This window comes from Bombina bombina, chromosome 1, assembly GCF_027579735.1.
Source record: "Bombina bombina isolate aBomBom1 chromosome 1, aBomBom1.pri, whole genome shotgun sequence".
In the NCBI taxonomy this organism is placed as follows: Eukaryota; Metazoa; Chordata; class Amphibia; order Anura; family Bombinatoridae; genus Bombina; species Bombina bombina.
This window is the reverse complement of record NC_069499.1, coordinates 306,571,833-306,597,247: the sequence shown is the minus strand read 5'-3', so window position 1 is coordinate 306,597,247 and position 25,415 is coordinate 306,571,833. Positions and strand designations below refer to the sequence as shown.

Genomic DNA, 25,415 nt, shown 5'->3' with positions numbered 1-25,415 from the left:
CCAGTCCAGCCTTCAGCTTTCCCCATCCTATTAATCCTGTGGCATACCAGCAACTTTTAAATCACCAGCGTAGTCTGAGCTCATTTGGACACTCTCCTCTAGTCCAGCCTTCTCCCGCTTTCGCCTCACGGCAACCTGAAACCCTCTCCTCATCCAATCCTGCACCTAGCAGTAACCACATCTCTGCCCCAGACTCCAGTCAGGTAAGCAGCATGCTGAAAGAAAAAAAACGGCTTCCTTGGTGGGTGAGGTACATCTGTATAGTCCTTCAGAGCCACCTCTGGTGCATTGTTCACTTGCAGAGTTAGGATTTGCAGTCGTATAGGTTTTGATAGCACACACTATTAGCTCCTTAGCATCTATCATCACCTAGCAGCTTACAACATCTCCAGGCCTAAAGCTCCCCAGGTAGGTCAGATCCTGGTTTCTGATTTGCTGGTGGCATTTTAGAATAAAGGTTGATTGATTTAGGAAATATATTTATTAATATCAAAATTTACAAATCAGACATGCTACTGTCAAGTTATTTGTATCACACATATACTTCCGGGTTGTGAACTTTGTGTTACTGGAAGGCTTGAGAAGCATCCCCATCACAGCTTACTCTATTGAGAAGATTTGTGGTGCTTCAGTCTCTATTCAGAATCAGCCTTAAAGAGACATTAAACACTAAATAAATGCTAAATAGAATGAAGCATTCAAAGAAAAGATTAGTCTGAGAATAACATGTTTAAAGTTTCATTAGTTGGGAGTTGCCATGTTGTAACTTAGGTTACCTTCTCTGCTGTGGCCAATTAGAGACAGTTATAAATAGGTTGCTAGTGTACTGTCAATGACTGTGTGGAATATAACAGTGTTCTGCACTTCCATTTCTATCAGGAACTGAAAAGCTCACAATTTCAGAATGGAATTACAGGAAAAGGGGTCAAAATAAATTAAATTAAAGTATATTGCAGAGTTTTTTTGTAACATATTCAATTTATCATTTTATATTACCATCCCAAAGTGTTTAATGCCCCTTTAATCACTCTAAACCAGTGGCGTATTTAGGTTTTGTGCTGCCCTAGTCACTTAAACTCCTGCGCTCCCCCCCAGGATTTAGGCCAGCATTAGATAAACAGGTTAGACTGTCACTGGGCCCTTACTTAATAACCTCTATACTGCCGTACAATTTTTTTTTAATATAAAATGTATGAATGTGTGTGTGACTAATGATGATGTGAGAGAGGAGAGAGATTGTGATTATAAAGAGTGGTGAGAGAGTCATCTCTACAGGAGAAGTAGCTGGTGGTGAGAGGAGAGTTCAGGAAGGAAGCCTTGGGCACTATAAAATCTGGGCTCTGACATATTGCTGTCACTTCCACTTCCTATGGGTCATCATGTGACATTGCATTTTTTTAATGCTCACTCAGAGATTGTACCTACTGCCAGCATTAACCTATTCTCTGTCTCTGAGTCTGTAATGATTATGTTCCCTAACGTTTATACTGGGGACTGGGGTACTACCTGTTTGTCATAATAATAACTAAATAAGCCCTAAATAGAGGCATTAACCAGACCGTCTGGGTAAGGCCTCCATTTAGGTTTTATTTAGTTATTATTATGACAAACAGGTAGTACTCCAGTCCCCAGCACAACCGTTCTGGTTAATGCCTTTATTTAGGACTTATTTAATTATTATTATGACACAGGTAGTACCCCAGTCCCCAGCCCAATCGTTAGGTTAGGGAACATTACAGAATATAGAGACTCAGAGACAGAGAACAAGACCGCTACTACCGCTACTAGTTTTCTTGTCACTACCTGCTTTCTGCTTCCCACCCTCCCAGAGCAGTTACTGCATGATGAGCGCACGCCATAGTGACAGAGAGCACTATCTATTCTTGTGCCAAACGGTCAGGGAACATCTGACCGCCAGGGGCAACAGTCAGTGCGGCAACTACATAATTAAATTTGTTCAGTGACCCACCTGTCCTGAGTCCTTCCAACGCTTTTTCACCGCCACCAGTGCCAGTCTGCCACTAATGTGTGAAGGCTGCCTTCGCCTCTTCAGCCAAACTGACATGGAGATCATGTGCGCACGTGCCATGTACAGACTGCACTGCAGGGAGAGCGCTATTGGTGGAAAAAGTCACGTGAAGTCAGCAAGCCAGACCAAGTCAATTTTAGTTTATTAAAAAGTACTGTCAGTGCAGCAGCCAGAACTGTAGTAATGGGACCAAAAGTGCTGCAGCTGCCGTCCCCTCAAATGTGCCACCCTAGGCACGGGCCTTGTTGGCCTAGTCCTTAATATGCCCCTGCTCTAAACCATTTACACCTATCCCTATTTTATCATTCCATTGGTGCAGATCACCTCCAATAGCAGATATCTAGAAGCAGAGGCACAAAGAACAACAGTCTGATAGTTTTACTCCACAAAGAAATGAAAATATCTGTGTCTATATAAGTGTTGGTACAATCAGTTCCAACAAATTTTAGATTTAGAAGAATACGCCTACATGAAAAATAGGAGGAAGGATACTTTCTTGCAAATAAAAATAGTCTGGGACACATTTATAAACAATGTATTTGCATCAGAAAAATAGATAGATGTTTTAGAATACTAGAGTCAGAGCGCCAGTTGTTTATGAAACTGAAAGAGTCTTACCTAAGATAGGCTCACCTAGTTTTATTTCTCTCGATACACATGGGAAATGTAAATGCAACTGTTTAATTTTGTTACGTTATTTGTTGTTTCTACACTATTAAACCAAAAAGATCAGCACTTTTAATATGTACAATTGTCATTTTCATTTGAGAATTTTACTTACTTCTGTAACCTTCTAATCGCAAAGTGTGTACTCTGATTTTAATTACTCAATAAAACTGATTTTATAAAACCAAACAAAAAGACAAAGGTATACTATAGTATATAGTAAAGCTGCCTGTTAATCATTTCACTGTGGTTGCCATGAATAGCTGGCAGTTAAATAATTCCTAATTACCTGGACGAGTAGTTGACTGTTTTATAGAACTCCCTTTATTATTTATTTGCAGAACAAACCAAGCAGTGAGTCTGCTGTCAGCAGCACTGTTAACCAAGTAATCAACAAGCGCAGCAAAGTAAAGACAGAAGAAGAAGCACATCGAAGGGACTCTCCCAGTCCTCAGGTAATCCCCTTTTTAAAGGGACTGTCTACCATAGAATTGTTATTGTTTTAAAAGATAGATAATCCCTTTATTACCCATTCCCCCAGTTTGCATAACCAACAAAGTTATATTAATGTCACTTTTTACCTCTGTGATTACCTTGTATCTAGGAACATTCTTCCAGCCCCCTGATCACATGCACTGTGACTGTTTATTATCTATTGTCTTACATTTAGCATTGTTTTATGCTAAATCTTAAATAACCCCCTGTGCCTGAACACAGTGTTATCTATATGGCCCACTGTGTACTTTCTGTCTCTTTGTGTTGAAAAGAGATTTAAAAAGCATGTGACTGATAAGAGGCAGCCCTCAAAGGGCTTAGAAATTAGCATATGAGCCTACCTATGTTTAGTTTAAACTAAGAATACCAAGAGAAAAAAGCAAATTTGATGATAAAAGTAAATTGGAAAGTTGATTAAAATTAAAAGTCCTATCTGAATAATGAAAGTTATTACTAGACTGTCCCTTTAATAGCCTGGGGTTGTTTTGTAGGCCTCTGTATCACACTCTACCCACATTGTTCAGCAGAAGTAGATGTGGCACTATACAGTGCTGTTATCCAATCTGGGCTTTGAAGTATCAGTATATTGTTTTGAAGGGACCCCAACACGTGGCTGTGTAAAAAAAAACCCACATAGATATAAAAAAAATACTCCCTGATATTTACTACTGTATTGTTTTATAAATTATTCTAATTGCTTAAAGAGATATTAAACAATAAATCAATAATCTGTTGGCACTCTACAAATACCTTATAATAATAATATTAGATATAATGATGTATTCAAATTAGAGATTAGACTGAAAATACTATGTAGATGTATTTTTTTTTTTAAATTATATTTGTTGTTTAAATATTGAAGATATACGTGTTAAAGTTTAGTCATTTCTATGTTGGTTTTCCCTTACCTGTCTCTCTTGCTGAGGACAATTAGACACTAATATAAAACAGGCAATACATGAGGAGCGTGCAAACAAGGGTGTGTTAAATATTGGTTTGGTAATATTATTATATAACCGGGTTTCCACACAGTCTTGTTTTCACGCTCTCTTTATTGTTTTTTTATATATATGTCCCTAATTATCCTCAGCAGAAGAGATAGATAAGGGGGAGAACATAGGTTTCAATATGGCGGTGCATTTTACTTTACAGAAACTCAGATGAATTAAGAAAACCAACAAGTCAAATTACCGGAAAAGTGTGTCAAATAAATAATCAAAGTATATTGTAAAGTTTTTTTACTACACAAAATTAGACATTTTATATTACAAGCTAAACTGTTAAATGACCCTTTAGCAAGTAACTAGGAGCAGCTGCCTGTGACCAGTGATCTTAACAGTTAATACATTTATTTGTCCTGCTATAAGGTCAATTCATATAACCAAATATCTTACTGTTGTCTTCATATATTTTATTGCATTGTTTACCTACCTCTATTTCTTTAATAGACACGTGCACTGCACAACTGTTTTTATTATTCATTTGTAAAATGAATAACTAATTTTGTCCCAATGTAGTGAACAAATATAACATTTGCTGATTTATGTAGTTTCCCCTATGTATTAACTGGATCAACTAAACTAATGAACAAATTGTGTATTTGTTTATTTAATTAACCTATTTTAGAAAAAAGTAGTTCAAACTGATTTTTTGCACATCTAGTTGTTGATATCATCCAGTTAGTGTCCAGAGATCTAAATAGCGTCTAATTTTGCTTTTCCAGGACCATCTGACAGACCTAAAGGAAGATTTAGATAAAGATGAATGTAAACAGGAACCTGAGTTTATATATGAGACAAACTGCCACTGGGATACCTGCACCAACGAGTTTGACACACAGGATCAGCTTGTGCATGTAAGCCTTAAATACTATAATATTTACATTATGTATATGAAAATGCAGCAATTAAAGGATTATTAAATACAGAAGAATTACATACAAATTCATAATAAAAAGACAATGCACTCTGAATTTTAAATGAAAACATTATATTTTCTGGCCCCTTCTTCATTGTCCCTAATGTGTTTTCCTCTTTAGCACATCAATAATGATCATATCCACGGGGAGAAGAAGGAGTTTGTATGTCGCTGGCAGGACTGCACACGGGAACAGAAGCCATTCAAAGCACAGTACATGTTGGTGGTACATATGAGACGACACACGGGAGAGAAGCCGCATAAATGCACTGTAAGCTACTCCTGCTATAAATGTGCCTTGCTCAGCATACCCCATAAATATATACATGCATACCACCAAGGGAATGCCACTAAGCACTTAATTTACGGCACCTCAGGCTGGAGCCCGGGGGAATTCCTGGGAAAGTTGCCCTGTTTACTAGATTTTGGTTCATAAGCAAAACATGCAGCAACCGGAATATAGAACAATAGCTCATATTTATCATTTTGTTGGTGCAGCCACTTCTGAGTTATAAATTTCATAGTTTTTATAATCTTACAAGCAGGAGACACTTGTATGAGAAAGGAGCAATAAGAATTCTCATTGTAGTATGAAAGAGGCATGAAAAATATTGTGCAAGGGAGGATGACAAATTTAAAAGTACATTAAGCACGTCTTGGCCCCCGGTCCCTAGATAGGTCAAAATGGAAATTCTGAAACCTGCAAATGTTGCCAATCAAATAACAGGGCGTGAGGTTTAGGCCAGGTTTCTTCAAACTTTTTTCCCAAGACCCATTGCAATCACATACCTTTACAACCCTAATTTTATGGTTGGTCTAATAATTTCTGAAGTAATATACAACTAGATGGTTGCAATTTCTGGCAAAGTGACTTAAATGTGTACATGTTATTCTTGAGTGTAGTCAAACTTGAAAGTGTAAAATGTAATAACACACACACTCTCATACAACACACACACACACACACACTCCCAAACAACACATGCTCTCTCTACAACACACACATTCTCATACAACACACACACTCTCATACAACACACACACTCTCATACAACACACAATACACACCACACATACTTTCATACAACACACACCACAAACACACTCAAAAAACACACACACACTACCAAACACATGCATTCTCGTACAACACACACGCACACTCCCAAATAACACACACATTCTCATACAACACACACACACATTTTCATACAACACATGCACTCTCATACAACAGACAAACACACCACACACACACTCTCATACAACACACACAGTCTCATATACCACACAGTCTCATACAAAATAGACGCACACCACACACACTCTCAAACAACAGACTCACACTACACACATTCTCATACAATATACTCTCATATACCACACACTCTCATACAAAATAGATGCACACCATACACACTCTCAAACAACAGACTCACACTACACACATTCTCATACAATATACTCTCATATACCACACACTCTCATACAAAACAGACACACACTCTCATGCAACACACACACAAGTCGTGACCCAGTAAACATGGTGTTACGACTCAGTATTCTGTCCTGATCAGAATTTTCAAGAACCCTGGGTTAACCCTGGGTAGTGGTATAAAAAAAAAAAACAACTAGCCCTAGGGAGCGTGGAACAAAGAACATTTTTTACTTAAACAGGCGGTGTTTAAGGTTCCTTTAAAACATTTGAAAATTATGAACTTCTTGTGTTACTGTAATTTAAACAGGAGAATGGTGCAAATTAGTACTGACTTCTTTACTCTCTTTTGCCATACACACTATTAATACACACTAAAGAAATATGATTTTTTTATAATATTTGCAAATATTTAGAAGTTAAATGGTGCAAATTAGTGCTGGCTGCTTTACTCTCTTTTGCCATACACACTATTAATACAGACTAAATAAATATGATTTTTTAAATAATATTTGCAAATATTTAGAAGTTTAAAAATAAAACCTAGTGTATCAATATTCCTTAAAGGGACAGTCTAGTCAAAATTAAACTTTCATTATTCAGATATGACATGTAATTTTAATCAATTTTCCATTTTACTTTTATCAACAAATTTGCTTTTTTCTCTTGGTATTTTTAGTTGAAACTAAACCTAGGTAGGCTCATATGCTAATTTCTAAACCCTTGAGGGCTGCCTCTTATCACAGGCTTTTTAAATTGCATTTCAACACAAAGAGACAGAAAGTACACGTGGGCCATATAGATAACACTTTGTTCAAGCACAGAAAGTTATTTAAGATTTAGCACAAAACAATACTAAATTTAAGACAATAGATAATAAACAGTCACAGTCATGTGATCAGGGGGCTGGAAGAAGGTTCCTAGATACAAGGTAATCACAGAGGTAAAAAGTATATAAATATAACTGTGTTGGTTATGCAAAACTGGGGAATGGGTAATAAAGGGATTATCTATCTTTTAAAACAATAACAATTCAATGGTAGACTGTCCCTTTCAACATGCAAAAAAATAAAGTCTTAGACATGTTATTGTTGCACTATTGTTCACATACTGTGTAACTGTGTTTAGCTCCTGCAAAAATGTTTCTATTCAAAATTGAAATGCAGCCAGGCACTTTTCAATTTTGACCTTTGTCCCTTTAAAGTCCGCTCCAGAACAGCCGTGCACCACCTAGCTGTGCACATCTAGTGAGCCAATGACAAGAGCCCACCAATCACAAGCTATCCCCCAGTAGTGCATTGCTACTCTGGAGCTTATATAGATATACTTTTCAGCAAAGGATACCAAGAGAACAAATTAAATTTGTTAATGGAATTAGACAATTCTCTTAAAATTGCATGTTCTATCTGAAACATGAAAGTTTAATTTTAACTTTAATTTCCCTTTAACTCACAACACCAAGCAGCTCTCAAGCCTCCCAATAAGCTATCCTGAGCGTATCAATCTATGCTTTTCAACAAAGGACACACAAAGAACAAAGTACATTTGATAAACGAAGTAAAATAAAAACATTAACATTTTGTGCTCTATCTGAACCATTGAAGATTAATTTTGACTTTTATTTGATAACTTTGCTGTAATTAAAGGTAGTCTGGTGTATCAGAACTGAAATGTGATTTACAAACTATTGTCACCCCACACCAAAATTATATATTTTTTTAGCATTTGGTGAAAAGAACATTATAAAATTAAGCCTACACTTTAAAAGGAGTATGGGCTTCCTTAAAGTGAAAGTAAACTATCAATCACCTCTATGCCGGAACATAAAATACATATAAAATTATGTTGAGTTTAATTCATGATTTTTTTTATATATAATCTAATAAGGTCATAATTGTACCTTTGAATCCGCTTATGTATTTCGCCGTTCCTCCGCCTGGATTAAAAAAAAATCTTTATTTTTATATGACGAATATTGTCTTAAAGATTCTTATTGGTCCCCCAGAGGCGTATGAAAATCAGGACTTTACGCACATGCGTGTCTCATTGAATTTACTTCCTGTATAGAAGCGCGTTCATGAGACATGCATGCGCATTGTCCTTAATAGGGAAACTTTGTGATTGATGTACCACCATCTGCACAAAGCGATCGGATTAATATTTGAAATACAAACACTTATGAATTTATAAAGGAATCTGAGCATGTAATAGTTTATAATTTGGAATCTTTCACCGACAACGCATGCTCAATACATGTTTCTTCTCGGGAGCGTGCACGGATGAACACCTAAGAGCAGGTGGGACTCTTACTTGTTTAATAGCCAAACCAGGAAATGATCGGGGGGGGGGGGGCTGAGCAACATCAGAGACAGTATGTTAGAAAAATTGATAATATATAAAAGATAAAAAGGAATTAAAAAAAACAACTTAGCAACTACAAAGAGTGTTATAAGAGGAATCCATGACATTAAGTATGTTGGTGAAAATTTACTTTAACTTTAATGGATCTTTTGGTTCTTGCGTAACATCAAATGATGTTCTTATGTTTAATTCTGGCAGGAATGTCTTTAAACTGCATGTTTCCAGTGTAAAGTAATAGCAGTTGCAACTGTTCATTAATACCATCTTGTTTTTGCAGTTTGAAGGTTGCTTTAAGGCATATTCCAGACTAGAGAACTTAAAGACTCATCTACGGTCGCATACTGGGGAAAAGCCATATGTGTGTGAGCATGAGGGGTGCAATAAAGCTTTTTCCAACGCCTCTGACCGAGCAAAACATCAGAACAGGACTCATTCCAATGAGGTGAGGAACTAAACAGGGCAGTTCTTCCTTTCCCACATCTATCGTACTATGGCGATAAATATGTTTGCTCTTTTCTGCTGACAGTGGGCACTTTTCACTCTATGCAGGCACCAAAGACAAAACTTGGAGAATAAAGTTACTTGTCATACAATTTACTTTTCAGAGAAGCCAAACCACACCAACAGGCCTTTTTTGTCTCTCCTAAACCAGTAGCAGATGTTAAATGTTTTTGTGAATGGGTACATTTGGCTTTATCTAATGTCATAGACTTGTAGATAATAAATCATATTTTTTTAAATGAAAAAAACTAGTCAGAGGAAATTGATGTCTCCTTCACTGAAATGTACTTTTGTATCTGTTAAATGACCACAGCAATCTTAGAGCCACCCATTTTGTTTTCAGGTATCATAGATGTCATTAATAATCTGTGACTGTTTCATTGCTTGCTGCATACTGTCCAAATTTTCTAATGTGAGAACATTATGTGTGTGTATATATATGTGTGTGTGTATGTGTATATATGTATATATATATATATATATAAGAGAGAGTTTGGGGTAGCACTACTTTTTTTTGTCCCCTTGAGGGTTTCTATTTATTTACACTATGTTACCTCAATCTTATGAGGTAAGTGCCGTGTGGTGTATGGAGAGTCTCACAGGCACCTGGAATGTTGAACGCCGCTGCCTTCTGGGGTGTGGTAGTTTAGCATATGTTTCTGCAGTGCAGGTTTTCATGCAAAATAAAATGAGCAGAAATCCATAGCATAATAATGAATTTAACGGTACACATATACAACAATGGTTGGTCTTGCTCACATTTAGTGACCTCCATAAACAATGAAGTATTTCAAATGTAAGATCAGTAATTTCAGAAAGTCACACGTGCTGCTGTGCTCAAGTCTGTTGTCAGGGTGTAGCACCTGTATAATCATTCTGACACGTTTAGAAAGTTAGCTGAACTTATTCCTTCTTCATATATATTTGTGTGTGTGTGTGTGTATATACCTAACCATACATCATGCATTACCAGGGGTGTTTGTAGACCATACAATCTGGGGTTACAGACAAAGGTGACCCAAAAAGCTAAATGTGAGGGGTCCTATGTATAGCAGGGGGATAGATCTGAAAGAGCTCCCTCAAAACAAAACTTTTCCAGTTGTTCTCATTTCTCTGTGGCAATTTTCTGCATTCTATGAGGATCTGTCTAAAAACAAAACTACATGTTGCAGGTGATGACAATCCGATTTTTCTCTTTTAAACAATGGGCCACATGTCACTTCTAAGTGTGGGGGAGCCAACACAAGCACTCTCTACAGGCCCCTGACCACATAAATTATAGAGATAATACAAACTTTTTTGAAAACTAAAATAAATTATTAGATTTACTCTGAGTGCCTTAGAAACAAGAGCTGTTACTTGATTTTCATGCCCTTTGCTGACCTATTGTTTGTCTGCCCATAACAGAAACCATATATTTGCAAAATTCCTGGATGCACAAAGAGGTACACAGATCCTAGCTCTCTCAGGAAACATGTAAAGACTGTTCATGGGCCGGAGGCTCATGTAACAAAGAAGCAACGCAATGATATGCCACCCAAACCTTCAGCGTCCAAGGAAAATGGAGACAATGAGGCTAGTGCTAAACTAAATAATATGCTGTCTGAGGAACACTCTGAGGCAAACAGCACCTCTAGAGGCCGGGAGGACTGCTACCAAGCCAGGACTATCAAGACTGAGAACAGCATGGTGAGTTCTTTGTCAAATAAACTATATTTACAAACGCATATACACTTATTCTTAATATATATAGTTTGGTTTCATTGTGACTTAAAATCTTAATATTTTATTGTGAATGCTTCTGTTGATACAGTAGGCCAGAAAAGGATGTTGCGGAACTGTCTTGTAGTAATAATCAAATTTTACTGTTTCATTTTAACATCCATTATTGCTGATTTCAGATGTGGCAATATTTTTTTTATAAATGTTAATACAACACAGCATATTGAAGGCAACTACAGAGAAAACACACTATATGGCCAAAAGTACGTGGACACCTGACCATCAAAACCTATATGAGCGTGTTAGACATCCCATTACAAAACCATGGGTTTTAATATGGGGTTGGCCAACTCCTCTGGGAAGTCTTTCCACAAGATTTTGGAATGTATCTGTTGGAATATGTGCCCATTCAGCCATTTGCGAGGTCATGCACTGATGTTGGCCAATATGGTCAATTCATCCCAAAGATGTTTAGTGAGATTGAGGTCAGGACCCTGTGAAGGTCACTTGAGTTCCTCCACACCAAACTTGTCAAACCTTGCATTCATGGAGCTCACTTTGTGTATAGGGGCATAGTCATGCTGGAACAGGAAAGGACTTTCTTCAGACATATTAATTTTGCCCCATTTCCGTGTAATTTAGCTCTCAAAAGTAAGGGTTTTCTTAGTCTCTGAAATGAAATGCACCCTGATGACTTATCAAGGCTAACCCTGCTACATAGTCCCCCCTTATTAGGTTGAACTGATAACAACTGCAAAACAATGCACTTTATACCAACCTCATGACCATGGATAGCCTTTTTGTATACAGACTAAAGATCAGATTGGCTTCTTCAAACAAAGCAAATGGTGGGTAAAGTTTGGCTATTGAAAAATATTAGTAGTAAGTAAGAAATTAATTACAAGGTGTTCACTGTCTCTTTAAAGTAACTGAGCTCTTCAGTACTACCCATTGTACTGCCAATGTTTGTCTATGGAGATTTCATGGTTATACCGGTTAGCAATGGGTGTGGTTAAAACACCCAAACTCAATAATTACCAGGAGTGTTCTCTTACTTTTTTGGCTGTATATGCAGAGCGAGTCTGTTAGGGAACAAAGACAGGAAATAGGACATATAATGAATTAAATATTGTTTATTCTTTCCCTCTGCATACGCTTCACAGTGGCATATTTTACAAGGCACACTTTAATCTGACACAGTTCATTTGTATAGCACACTTTTTCACTAATACTTTATTTTGATGCACTCTATCTGGTACGTGTCATTATAGCAGTGTTTTTCAACCAGTGTGCCGTGGCACACTAGTGTGCCGTGAGATATCCTCAGGTGTGCCACGGCAGACTGACAACAGTGTGACATATTTTTTAAACTTTGCTTGTTTTTTACTCCCAGTGCAGGGGTAGTTTGTAGGATGCATGGCATAACATTACAATACATACAGTATGTGTGTGTTTGTGTGTATGTGTATATATATATGCTGTATTAGGCTACAATGTGTGATTTTTTTTTTAAATTTTGGGATGGTGGTGTGCCACAGGATTTTTTAATGTAAAAAAGTGTGCCACGGCAAAAAAAAGGTTAAAAATCACTGCATTATAGCACACATGTGTAACATGACATTTTATCTGGCACAATTTACAGTGGTTACCTAGCACAGTTCAACCGCCAGTTCACTATTTGGCACATTCCCAGCGACCTAATTTAACTGGTATTATTTGCAAACTGTGATCTATAGTGACTACATTTATATAAATCTGTGTCATAAAATGAAACAACTGTGGTCTTGCCCGCGTGTAAGCCTGGTTTATAAACCCATCAACAAAACCATTTGCAAAATGGCAAAGAAAGAGAAGAAGGCGCCACAATGGTGCAAGATCAACTATAATTGGATGCAAATACAGTTGTTTCCTCAAAATACTCATTGTAAAGGCCTGTTGGACCTTTATGAGCCATCCAGAAAGCTCACACTCCAGGAATGGAAAGCCAGTGGTTCACTCGATCTGTATGGATTAATTCTCATACAATGGCCCCAAACAGGTAACGCGTGTCTGCTTCCAAATACTGGATCAAAACCCCTTGGCAGAGCGAATAGCAATGATAAAATATAATATAATCACACTCACAGAGAATGTGCTAAAATGAGCCGTGCAAAGTCCATCTAAATAAAAACAACATGTTACTCGGTCCTCAAACGACCGTTTCATCAGGTCAATACAATATTGTTACAAAGCATGGCTTTTCATCAGGTGACCACAATATTGTTACAGACACGCGTTACCTGTTTGGGACCGGTGTATGAGAATTAATCCATACAGATTGAGTGAACCATTGGCTTTCCATTCCTGGAGTGTGAGCTTTCTGGACGGCTCATAAAGGTCCAGCAGGTGTTTGTGGCACTTCTCAAGTGCTATACAATTTGTGAGTATTTTGAGGATACAACTGTATTTGGATCCAATTATAGTTGATCTTGCACTATTGTGGCGCCTTCTTCTCTTTCTTTGCCATTTTACAGATTTCGTAGGCTTGGCTTTATGTAGAGCATTTGAAAGGAGTTTTCACTATTTCTGTGAAAACGGATTCCAGCAATATTGAACAAGTTCAGTCACCTTTTGAACTCTTTTTTTTCTAGGACTAAAAAACAAGTATTGTTCACCCATACTATTATTAATTTATATGTTTTTATAGCTATTATTGATACCGGAAATTTATAACACTGTATATTGTTTATACTATCAGTTTTTTGGCGCATCCAATAGCACTTTTCATTTTTTTCTAAAACCATTTGAAAATGTGTTATTAAAAAAGCTTGGCAGCAGTTTATTATTTATACTTCCATGTAATTCCTGCACATAGCTTGCTGAAAATGTCCCTTTAAAAGTTCATATCTTTCCAATGTCAGGCTGTTTCTGATTAGTAGGGCAAATATAAAGTTCTGCTTTTAAAGCCGTTATATGACCAGATTTGTAAATTTAAATAAATGATGTACTTTTCTATGTTGTAAAGTGAGTACCTGGATTTTATGTTTAGGTGCTCAACTATTATAAGGAGAAAATATAGCTTTGCTACCGTATGTGTCGGCCTTCATAAACATTCACCCAAAGTTGGTGGATTAAAAATGCTTAGTTACTATTTGGGTTATCTTACTAACTACTGTCTATGTAAATGTAGAATCTCCTTGTGTGTGTGTAAATACAATATATATATATATATATATATATATATATAAATGTGTATGTGTGTGTGTGTATATATATCTATATTTATGTGTGTGTCTGTATATATGTAGTGGAAAAAAGAACATCGGTAGAACAAGGAATCCTTTGATGCTTAGTAGATGGTTAATTAGAACCAAATGTAATTATACAGACAGTCTGTAATGGCAGCACGGCATGATATGACGCGTTTTGCGCTTCCTCAGAGATCAATTGTCACTGACATTGGAGATCTTTTTTACACATTTCTGTCCAGTCATAAGTTCACCTACATTTGATTAGCATCCGATACCAGCTGTAACACTATATGTACGTGTGTTTATATATACAGTGTATGTGTGTGTGTGTATATATATATATATATATATATATATATATAAAATGTGTGTGTATGTATAGATATGTGGGTGGGTGTAAATACAATAATATATGTGTGTGTGTAAGTACAATAATATATGTGTGTGTAAGTACAATAATATTTATTTATGTATGTGTGTGTGTGTGCATATTTTGTATTTGTTAAGCAGAATATTAATTTAAATGTGCTTATAAACAAACTCATATTTACTTAACAACTAGCAATCTGTTACTAACAGTTTCTCTTTTTTCTGTCTCCTGTCCTTTTCAAACTTTCATAAGGACAGGTCATATCAAGGTGAGAGTAATACTAATGTATTTTAGCGCATGAATATGACAAAGTAGCCTGGAATGTGTCATATTTGTTATTGATTTATATAAATGAAGAGAATATGACGCTATTCTGTGCTTCTGCTATCTGAAAATAATGCATCTTACCCTAAAGAAACCAATACAAGCGAGTGTTTTTGCAAGCTAGTTTGTTAGATCATTCACAGATGTAAAACCAAACAATAGCTCACATTTGTTCTGCCAGTAGCAGTTTGTTTTGCTAAAAAGGAGCCAGCAATTGCTCGTACAACTCAGATTGCAATTCATTTTTGTTTTGAATTACTGCTATACAACAATTTTCTAGGAAAACCAGATTTTCTATGTTGACATGATGGGTAATTTGCGCTATTGCACTATAAATGTAATTACACTAAATATTTTTTCTTTGCTAAAGCATTCTCTACAATTTAACATAAATGGTTTTAAACAATATTAAAATCATGCACAATAAATATAATAAGCTACAGATTATCACACAAAAAACCCCAAATATTACTTACAGGATTCAGACAGAAAATACAATTTAAAAAAAATCGCGATTGACATATATTATCAAATTTTCCTTATTAAAATGTTAGTCTTTGTTGAAAAAATATCTAGATAGGTAACGTGCACATGTCTGGAGTGCTACATGACGGTTAATAGTGCTGCCATTTAGTTCTCTTTCTAATGGATAACATTCTTGCAAAACTGTTGCCATATAGACATGTGCACTTACCTCCTTGCTTTTCAACAAAGGATAACTAGAAAACAACATGTGATAAGAGAACTTAATTGGAAAGTTGTTTAAAACTGAATGCTCTATCTGAATATGAAAGAAAAAGATTGGGTTTTATGCCCCTTTAAGATAGACATTTGAAACCTAGTGTTATGAGTCACACAGGCCCACGTACGGAGCTTGAAGGGACGTGTTTCTGGCGAGTCTTCAGACTCGCCAGAAACACAAGTTATGAAGCAGCAGCCGATTGGCCGCGAGTCAGCAGGGGGCGGCGTTGCACCAGCAGCTCTTGCGGACCTGATCCGCAGTGCCGGATCAGGTCCGCAAGCCCTTTGATAAATGGGCCCCATAGTCCTTTCCCCTGAAATACATCTGTTTAGGAGTTTTGCCTTAGAAACATACGTGACAACTTTTGCCTCCACCCACAATCCATTTTAAATGTCTTTATTATGCTCACCACCTTACCCATTATTCTGAATACGTTGTTCCTTCACTGTCTTTCCATATCCAGCAGAATAACCAGTTCAAAATATTGACCCTTAGCTGCTAATATACTGTGTAACTAGCACAGCTACCCCTGTATTTATGCTCTCACACCCAACCATCCTTTATGCTTATCTCATAACTGGATCCTATCTCATGTTGCACCTGCTCTGCTGAACACTCTTCTTGCTGTGCGTTTTATCTCCAAATTGTCATCTTTGGATAACCCCTCTATAAAACACTTATTCAGAGAGACACTCAGTCCCCTAAAATAAAGTAATAAGCATATAGCCATTTAATAATCTTTATCTGTCCTGCCTGTGATGAAACCACACACAGCCGATTCATCTTAGAGCACCCTTTTCATCTAATTGTCAGTGATTCATGTTTTCTAATGCTTTCTTACATAGTTCCTGATATATATATATATATATATATATGAACAAATGTATAATCACTTTATTAACTGCTTCTCAGATGCACCAGTCCAGCCCTGGCGGGCAGTCATCCTGCAGCAGTGAGCCGTCACCAATTGGCAGTGCCAACAACACTGACAGTGGAATAGAGATGAACCTTCACAGTGAGGGAGGCCTGGGAGACTTGTTTGGCTTGGAGGACACCAGCCCAATTGTGGATTCTACAGTCACATCTGGCAATGCCACTGTCAGCCTCGGGCTCAGGAAACACAGCAGCACAGTGCATAGGCTGGAACAACTGAAGAAGGAGAAGTTAAAAACTATGAAGGAATCTTGTGCGTTCATCAACCCACCTGCCAGGAACACCAAGCTCCCTGCCATCCCAGGAAACGGTAGGTATACTGGATCAGTCACATTCTCACTAAGCAACAAAGACAGGAGCGTGCTCACACCTTCAATACTTATTATTGGTATTACATTGTGTTCAATGGCTTTAGATGTAGTTGTAATGGACTGTGAGCAGTTTTCAAATATGTCCATGAGAACATTGCTGATATCAGGAAATCAGAGCAAACCGTTTTGACCGTATGTCTGCGCTTAGATTCATATAAAAAAGGCCATATACCTGCACAAAGCTTCCTTAGAAAATTCACAACCAAACAGCAAATATTATACAATTAGCTTCTGCTTATAAGCCCTGTCTCTTGTTATACTCACAGCCGGCACTTGTATTAAAGGGACATACAACTCTATTTTTTCCTTCATGATTTAGGTAGAACAAACAACTTTCTAATTTACTTCTATTATCATATTTTCTTCGTTTTCTTGTTATGCTTTGTTGAAAAGCAAAAATGTAAGTTCAGGAGTGTGCACGTGTCTGCAGCACTATATGGCAGCAGTTTTGCAACAATGTTATACATTAGCAGGAGCACTAGGTGGCAGCACTATTTCCTGTCATGTAGTGCTTCAGGCATGTGCACGTTATCTATTCTCTTCAACAAAGAATAACATGAGAATGAAATACATTTGATATATTTATTAATGTGCACATATAAGTATGTGCTTAAGTGATTAAAGGGACATGAAACCCAAAGTTTTCCTTCATTATTTAGATAGGGAATACAATTTTAAAGTACTTTCCCATTTACTTCTATTATCTAATTTGATTCACTCTCTCTGCATCCTTTGTTGAAGAAGCAGCAATGCATTACTGGGAGCTAGGTAATGCATTGGGTGAGCCATTAAAATTAGGCATATATGTGTAGCCACCCATCAGAAGCTCCTGAGCCTACTTAGGTATCCTTTTCAGCAAAGGATACCAAGAGAACAAAACAAACAAAAGTAAATTGGAAAGTTGTTTAAAATCACATGCTCTATCTGAGTCATGAAAGAAAAAAATTGGGTTTCATGTCACTTTGGCTCCTCCCCCATATATGATTCTTGGAGACACTTGTGCTGATTGGCTGTGTCACGCAGAGCCACTGCTGTGTTATGCACAGCTATTGCTATTTGATTTACTCTGCAGTTACCACGTGGTCAAAAAACAAAAACTGGATGTAAATTATTTAAAAACTGGACAGATTTATTTATTTATTTATAAAATATTTTACCAGGAAGGATACATTGAGATTTCTCTCGTTTTCAAGTATGTCCTGGGATCACAAAACATTGCATTGATACAATAGGGTACAATAAAATACAAAAACAATAATAAAAATACACATTATATGCAAACATTTAACATAGAGCAGGTATGAAATATTTATCCATGACAGGAGCATTCTGTTTTGAGATATGTATAGAGGGATCTCTTAAAGGATTTTAGGCTTGGGGAAGTTTTTAAAGTGTGAGGGAGGTCATTCCATAATTGTGGCGCTCTGTAGGAAAAGGAGGATCGAGCTGCTTTTTTTTTGTATTGAGGCAAGCTAAATAATGTGCTGTTATTGGATCGGAGGTTATAGGAGGTGGGAATAGCAGGGGAGAGCATTCTGCTCAGGTAGGGTGGGAGCTTCCCAGAAAGGCTCTTAAAGACAAGGCAGGAAAGATGGAGGGTGCGTCTGGATTCTAGCGACAGCCAGTTTAGTTCTTTTAGCATGTCACAATGGTGGGTCCTGTAGTTACATTGTAGCACAAAGCGGCAGAGCGAGTTATATAACGTATTTAGTTTATTAAGGTGAGTTTGCGGAGCAGGTGCATATACTATGTCCCCATAATCCAAGATAGGCATCAGCATTTGCTGTACAATCTTTTCCTTTACTGTAGGGCTGAGGCAAGATTTGTTTCTGTACAGGGCACCTAGTTTTGGATAAAGTTTAGAGGCAATTTTTTCTATGTGGAGTCCAAAAGATAGATTGGGGTCTAACAACATACCTAAGTATTTAAAAGAGTGGACTGCGGTCAGCGTGCAATTGGATTTTGTTTTGATGCGAAGATGGGAATTTTGTAATTTATGTATTTTAGGTCCCATTCCAAAGATCATTGTGACCGTTTTGTCAGTGTTTAGGAAGAGTTTGTTTTTCGAGATCCACTTTTCTACCTCTGTGAACTGGTCTTGGAGCACTGTTTCAAGCTGCAGCAGATCAGATTTGTTTGCATAGATTACCGTGTCGTCTGCGTACATGTGTACAGTTGAGGATTTGCAGACATTAGGCAAATCATTTATAAATAATGTGAATAGTAGGGGGCCGAGAATGGAACCTTGGGGAACACCACACGTGACTGGGAGAGGGAGGGAGTCAATGTTAGAGACAGAGACATATTGTGATCGATCCGATACATATGATTTAAACCAGGTTAACGGGTGATCAGCAATACCAGAGTTTTTTAGTTTGACAAGTAGTAGGTCATGGTCCACTGTGTCAAAAGCCTTTGCAAAATCAAGGAAAATAGCTCCAGTTAGGTCTCCTTGTTCCATGGCAGTTTGGATGTCGTTGCAAACTTTTAGGAGGGCAGTTGTAGTGGAGTGATTCGGTCTGAAACCTGATTGATCAGGGGTCAGATAGTTAGAAAGTTGGTAATACTCGCATAATTGCGTATGGACGCATTTTTCTAGGATTTTTGACAATACAGGGAGCAGTGATATAGGACGATAGTTAGAAACCAAGGTTAACTCCCCACTTTTATGAATAGGCACTACTCTTGCAGTTTTCCAGAGTTTGGGTATGTATCCAGACACCAAGGATTCGTTAATTAGGGTTGCAACAGGCTTAGCAATTGCCGGCGCACTGAGCTTCAACAGCATTGCTGGGATTTGATCAGGTCCTGACTGGTTTTTCATTTTTAGATTATCGAGGTGTTTCTTAATGACATTGAAGGGTACAGGTCTAAAATTGAACTTTTCTATATTGGGTCTTTGCTGTTTTAGTGGGGCCTGATCCACATTTGTAGCTTCAGGATGCGTGCCATTTATTAGTTTGTCAATCAGGGTGGTGGAGCATCCTACAAAATAATTGTTAAAGGCATTTGCTACTTCTAAGGGGAGTTGCAGGTTTTGGTTATCCACATTGACAGTAGAGGGTTGGGAGTGGATTGGTGGATTTTGTAAGTTATTTATGAGTTTCCAAAACTTTCTAGGGTTACATATATTATTGTTCAGATTTTCACAGAAATATTGCGCCTTAGCCAATTTTGTTTGTTTAGTACATATATTTCGCCATTTTCTATATACACAGTGATCATTCATAGAGCCAGTATGCTTGAACTTTGACCACAATGAATCCCGAAATTGGTACATTTGAATGAGGTCAGCTGTGATCCAATTCAAGTGTGCTCCTTTTACTCTCACCTTACGCAGCGGTGCATGTAAATTCCAAACTTGTAGGAGTTCAGACTGAAAGAATTCAACTGCAGAGTCTAGATCTGGGATTAGGTTTAATCTGTGCCAGGGGAGGTTCTTGATGTCATTTAGAAATGATTGAAGATTAAATTTTTTGAAGGACCTGGTGATTGTAACCTTGGGAGAGGATTTAGTTGCCTTTATTTTGCGCACGCAGTACACTAAGCAGTGGTCACTGAAATTGTTAGGGAGAACACCTGCCTCCTGGATTCGGTTGGGAGAAGTGGAGAGAATCCAGTCGAGCAGGGTATGATTATGGCTTTTGATGTTTATGCGAGTTGGGGAGGAGATTAATTGCGTTAGATGCAAAGATTTAAACAGCGAGCGACAACTGTTATTTTTTGGATTCAGCCAATTGATGTTAAAATCTCCAAAAACCAAAATTTCACTTTTTGGGTTTTGAGTTATGGATTCACTAAGGAGCTGTGCTATGTCCGAAATGGAATGCACAGGGGAGCTTGGTGGGCGGTAGATTCCTGCAACAATGATTGATTTACTGCACGGGATCTCAATTTTGCCAGAAAGGAAATCAAAGGTGGCAGGAGAGCTAGATTTTTGTAAGGGGGTGAACTTTGTGGAATTGTCAACATAAATTACAATGCCACCTCCTCTCTTTGCTCTATCATTTCTATGGCATGAATATCCATGTATTGCAATGGCAGAGTCAGGTATTTTGCGGGTTAGCCACGATTCAGAGATCACAATGATTTTGGGTTTGTATTGTAAACACCAAGCTTGCAGTGCATCAATTTTCGGTAGTAAGCTGCGGATATTACAGTGCACAAAGGAGAGGCCTTTCTTAGCTGGAAGGCTAGGAATGGAATTTGTTAGGGGACCAGGGTTAGACTCTACGTCATTTGCAAGGGCAAGTAACATAAGGAATAGGAATTTGGAAATCATTTTTGATTGGCCATATAGTGAATGTGATACTTTATAATATTGTGAGGTGGGGGTAGGAGGGTTATTTTTTATAACCCTCCACCAGCACTCAGCAGATAAGTTACAGCAACAGAGCAGGCCATGATGTATGATAATTTGTTTTCCAGTTTGAGGTGTGTGCTTATGGCGGTTATTATGTGAACCAAATTGGAGTGAGAAAAGGGTTATCATGAATAACAGTAAGGATATATTTGGATTCATGTTAGTGGTATGAGGTGTGTAGATAAAAAATAAAAATGAAAAGTATATACACTATTGATGTGTGATATATAGCTATATGTAGGAAGAGAGGGTATTTATTCTATAGGGTTAAGTAGAAGGAAGGATGTGCTGATCAGTGGTTGCAGCTGTCATTTAAGGAGAATGAAATAAGTGTGGGAGACTATCTATAAAGGAAGAAATGAGCCTGGGGTGGGTGAGGTGAGGGGCAGGGTGGGAGGGAAACTATCTTGCAGGATCTACCTTTTTGCAAAGCAGGGGCACAGCTGAGATAAGTTCTGTATTTTCTTGCAAGGCTTGGGTAGATATGTTTAAAAATCAGACTTTTTGCAAAGCAGGGGCACAGCTGAGATAAGTTCTGTATTTTCTTGCAAGGCTTGGGTAGATATGTTTAAAAATCAGACTTTTTGCAAAGCAGGGGCACAGCTGAGATAAGTTCTGTATTTTCTTGCAAGGCTTGGGTAGATATGTTTAAAAATCAGACTTTTTGCAAAGCAGGGGCACAGCTGAGATAAGTTCTGTATTTTCTTGCAATGCTTGGGTAGATATGTTTAAAAATCAGACTAAAGGAGAGAGATAAATTAGCGTCAGATTGGGCTGCAAACATTTAGAGGAATGGGGAGGGAATATCTATGAACATTTGAGCTAAGGGTCATAAAAGCAAAAACACAGGGAAAGTTAAAATTACAGAGATAACACAGAGGTATTCATGTAGGGGAATAAAACCATTAAAGTCCAAAAAAGATACATGGCCTTAGCTGATTAAACTAACTTTTAACATAATGGTCAGACATAATGGTAATAAAATATGCATTTTAAATCATAAAAACAAAACAATAAATAGCCAATACATATAACAATACACACATCAGAAAATAACAGGGTAGGTTAAATATAATGATATAACTATCTTGCAGGATCTACCTTTTTGCAAAGCAGGGGCACAGCTGAGATAAGTTCTGTATTTTCTTGCAAGGCTTGGGTAGATATGTTTAAAAATCAGACTTTTTGCAAAGCAGGGGCACAGCTGAGATAAGTTCTGTATTTTCTTGCAAGGCTTGGGTAGATATGTTTAAAAATCAGACTTTTTGCAAAGCAGGGGCACAGCTGAGATAAGTTCTGTATTTTCTTGCAAGGCTTGGGTAGATATGTTTAAAAATCAGACTTTTTGCAAAGCAGGGGCACAGCTGAGATAAGTTCTGTATTTTCTTGCAAGGCTTGGGTAGATATGTTTAAAAATCAGACTTTTTGCAAAGCAGGGGCACAGCTGAGATAAGTTCTGTATTTTCTTGCAAGGCTTGGGTAGATATGTTTAAAAATCAGACTTTTTGCAAAGCAGGGGCACAGCTGAGATAAGTTCTGTATTTTCTTGCAAGGCTTGGGTAGATATGTTTAAAAATCAGACTTTTTGCAAAGCAGGGGCACAGCTGAGATAAGTTCTGTATTTTCTTGCAAGGCTTGGGTAGATATGTTTAAAAATCAGACTTTTTGCAAAGCAGGGGCACAGCTGAGATAAGTTCTGTATTTTCTTGCAAGGCTTGGGTAGATATGTTTAAAAATCAGACTTTTTGCAAAGCAGGGGCACAGCTGAGATAAGTTCTGTATTTTCTTGCAAGGCTTGGGTAGATATGTTTAAAAATCAGACTTTTTGCAAAGCAGGGGCACAGCTGAGATAAGTTCTGTATTTTCTTGCAAGGCTTGGGTAGATATGTTTAAAAATCAGACTAAAGGAGAGAGATAAATTAGCGTCAGATTGGGCTGCAAACATTTAGAGGAATGGGGAGGGAATATCTATGAACATTTGAGCTAAGGGTCATAAAAGCAAAAACACAGGGAAAGTTAAAATTACAGAGATAACACAGAGGTATTCATGTAGGGGAATAAAACCATTAAAGTCCAAAAAAGATACATGGCCTTAGCTGATTAAACTAACTTTTAACATAATGGTCAGACATAATGGTAATAAAATATGCATTTTAAATCATAAAAACAAAACAATAAATAGCCAATACATATAACAATACACACATCAGAAAATAACAGGGTAGGTTAAATATAATGATATAACTATCTTGCAGGATCTACCTTTTTGCAAAGCAGGGGCACAGCTGAGATAAGTTCTGTATTTTCTTGCAAGGCTTGGGTAGATATGTTTAAAAATCAGACTTTTTGCAAAGCAGGGGCACAGCTGAGATAAGTTCTGTATTTTCTTGCAAGGCTTGGGTAGATATGTTTAAAAATCAGACTTTTTGCAAAGCAGGGGCACAGCTGAGATAAGTTCTGTATTTTCTTGCAAGGCTTGGGTAGATATGTTTAAAAATCAGACTTTTTGCAAAGCAGGGGCACAGCTGAGATAAGTTCTGTATTTTCTTGCAAGGCTTGGGTAGATATGTTTAAAAATCAGACTTTTTGCAAAGCAGGGGCACAGCTGAGATAAGTTCTGTATTTTCTTGCAAGGCTTGGGTAGATATGTTTAAAAATCAGACTTTTTGCAAAGCAGGGGCACAGCTGAGATAAGTTCTGTATTTTCTTGCAAGGCTTGGGTAGATATGTTTAAAAATCAGACTTTTTGCAAAGCAGGGGCACAGCTGAGATAAGTTCTGTATTTTCTTGCAAGGCTTGGGTAGATATGTTTAAAAATCAGACTTTTTGCAAAGCAGGGGCACAGCTGAGATAAGTTCTGTATTTTCTTGCAAGGCTTGGGTAGATATGTTTAAAAATCAGACTTTTTGCAAAGCAGGGGCACAGCTGAGATAAGTTCTGTATTTTCTTGCAAGGCTTGGGTAGATATGTTTAAAAATCAGACTTTTTGCAAAGCAGGGGCACAGCTGAGATAAGTTCTGTATTTTCTTGCAAGGCTTGGGTAGATATGTTTAAAAATCAGACTTTTTGCAAAGCAGGGGCACAGCTGAGATAAGTTCTGTATTTTCTTGCAAGGCTTGGGTAGATATGTTTAAAAATCAGACTTTTTGCAAAGCAGGGGCACAGCTGAGATAAGTTCTGTATTTTCTTGCAAGGCTTGGGTAGATATGTTTAAAAATCAGACTTTTTGCAAAGCAGGGGCACAGCTGAGATAAGTTCTGTATTTTCTTGCAAGGCTTGGGTAGATATGTTTAAAAATCAGACTTTTTGCAAAGCAGGGGCACAGCTGAGATAAGTTCTGTATTTTCTTGCAAGGCTTGGGTAGATATGTTTAAAAATCAGACTTTTTGCAAAGCAGGGGCACAGCTGAGATAAGTTCTGTATTTTCTTGCAAGGCTTGGGTAGATATGTTTAAAAATCAGACTTTTTGCAAAGCAGGGGCACAGCTGAGATAAGTTCTGTATTTTCTTGCAAGGCTTGGGTAGATATGTTTAAAAATCAGACTTTTTGCAAAGCAGGGGCACAGCTGAGATAAGTTCTGTATTTTCTTGCAAGGCTTGGGTAGATATGTTTAAAAATCAGACTTTTTGCAAAGCAGGGGCACAGCTGAGATAAGTTCTGTATTTTCTTGCAAGGCTTGGGTAGATATGTTTAAAAATCAGACTTTTTGCAAAGCAGGGGCACAGCTGAGATAAGTTCTGTATTTTCTTGCAAGGCTTGGGTAGATATGTTAAAAAATCAGACTTTTTGCAAAGCAGGGGCACAGCTGAGATAAGTTCTGTATTTTCTTGCAAGGCTTGGGTAGATATGTTTAAAAATCAGACTTTTTGCAAAGCAGGGGCACAGCTGAGATAAGTTCTGTATTTTCTTGCAAGGCTTGGGTAGATATGTTTAAAAATCAGACTTTTTGCAAAGCA

General features: G+C 37.4%; 1 protein-coding gene across 1 annotated transcript in view; it reads left to right on the top strand.

The window, feature by feature from the left end:
- GLI2 (GLI family zinc finger 2) overlaps positions 1-25,415 on the top strand; it is a 90,400-nt gene that overhangs the window by 51,233 nt on the left and 13,752 nt on the right. Inside the window, 7 exon segments of the mRNA XM_053698083.1 lie at positions 5-203; positions 3,037-3,150; positions 4,914-5,045; positions 5,229-5,378; positions 9,181-9,345; positions 10,812-11,093; positions 16,705-17,035. Coding sequence (XP_053554058.1) covers positions 5-203; positions 3,037-3,150; positions 4,914-5,045; positions 5,229-5,378; positions 9,181-9,345; positions 10,812-11,093; positions 16,705-17,035 — 1,373 coding nt within the window.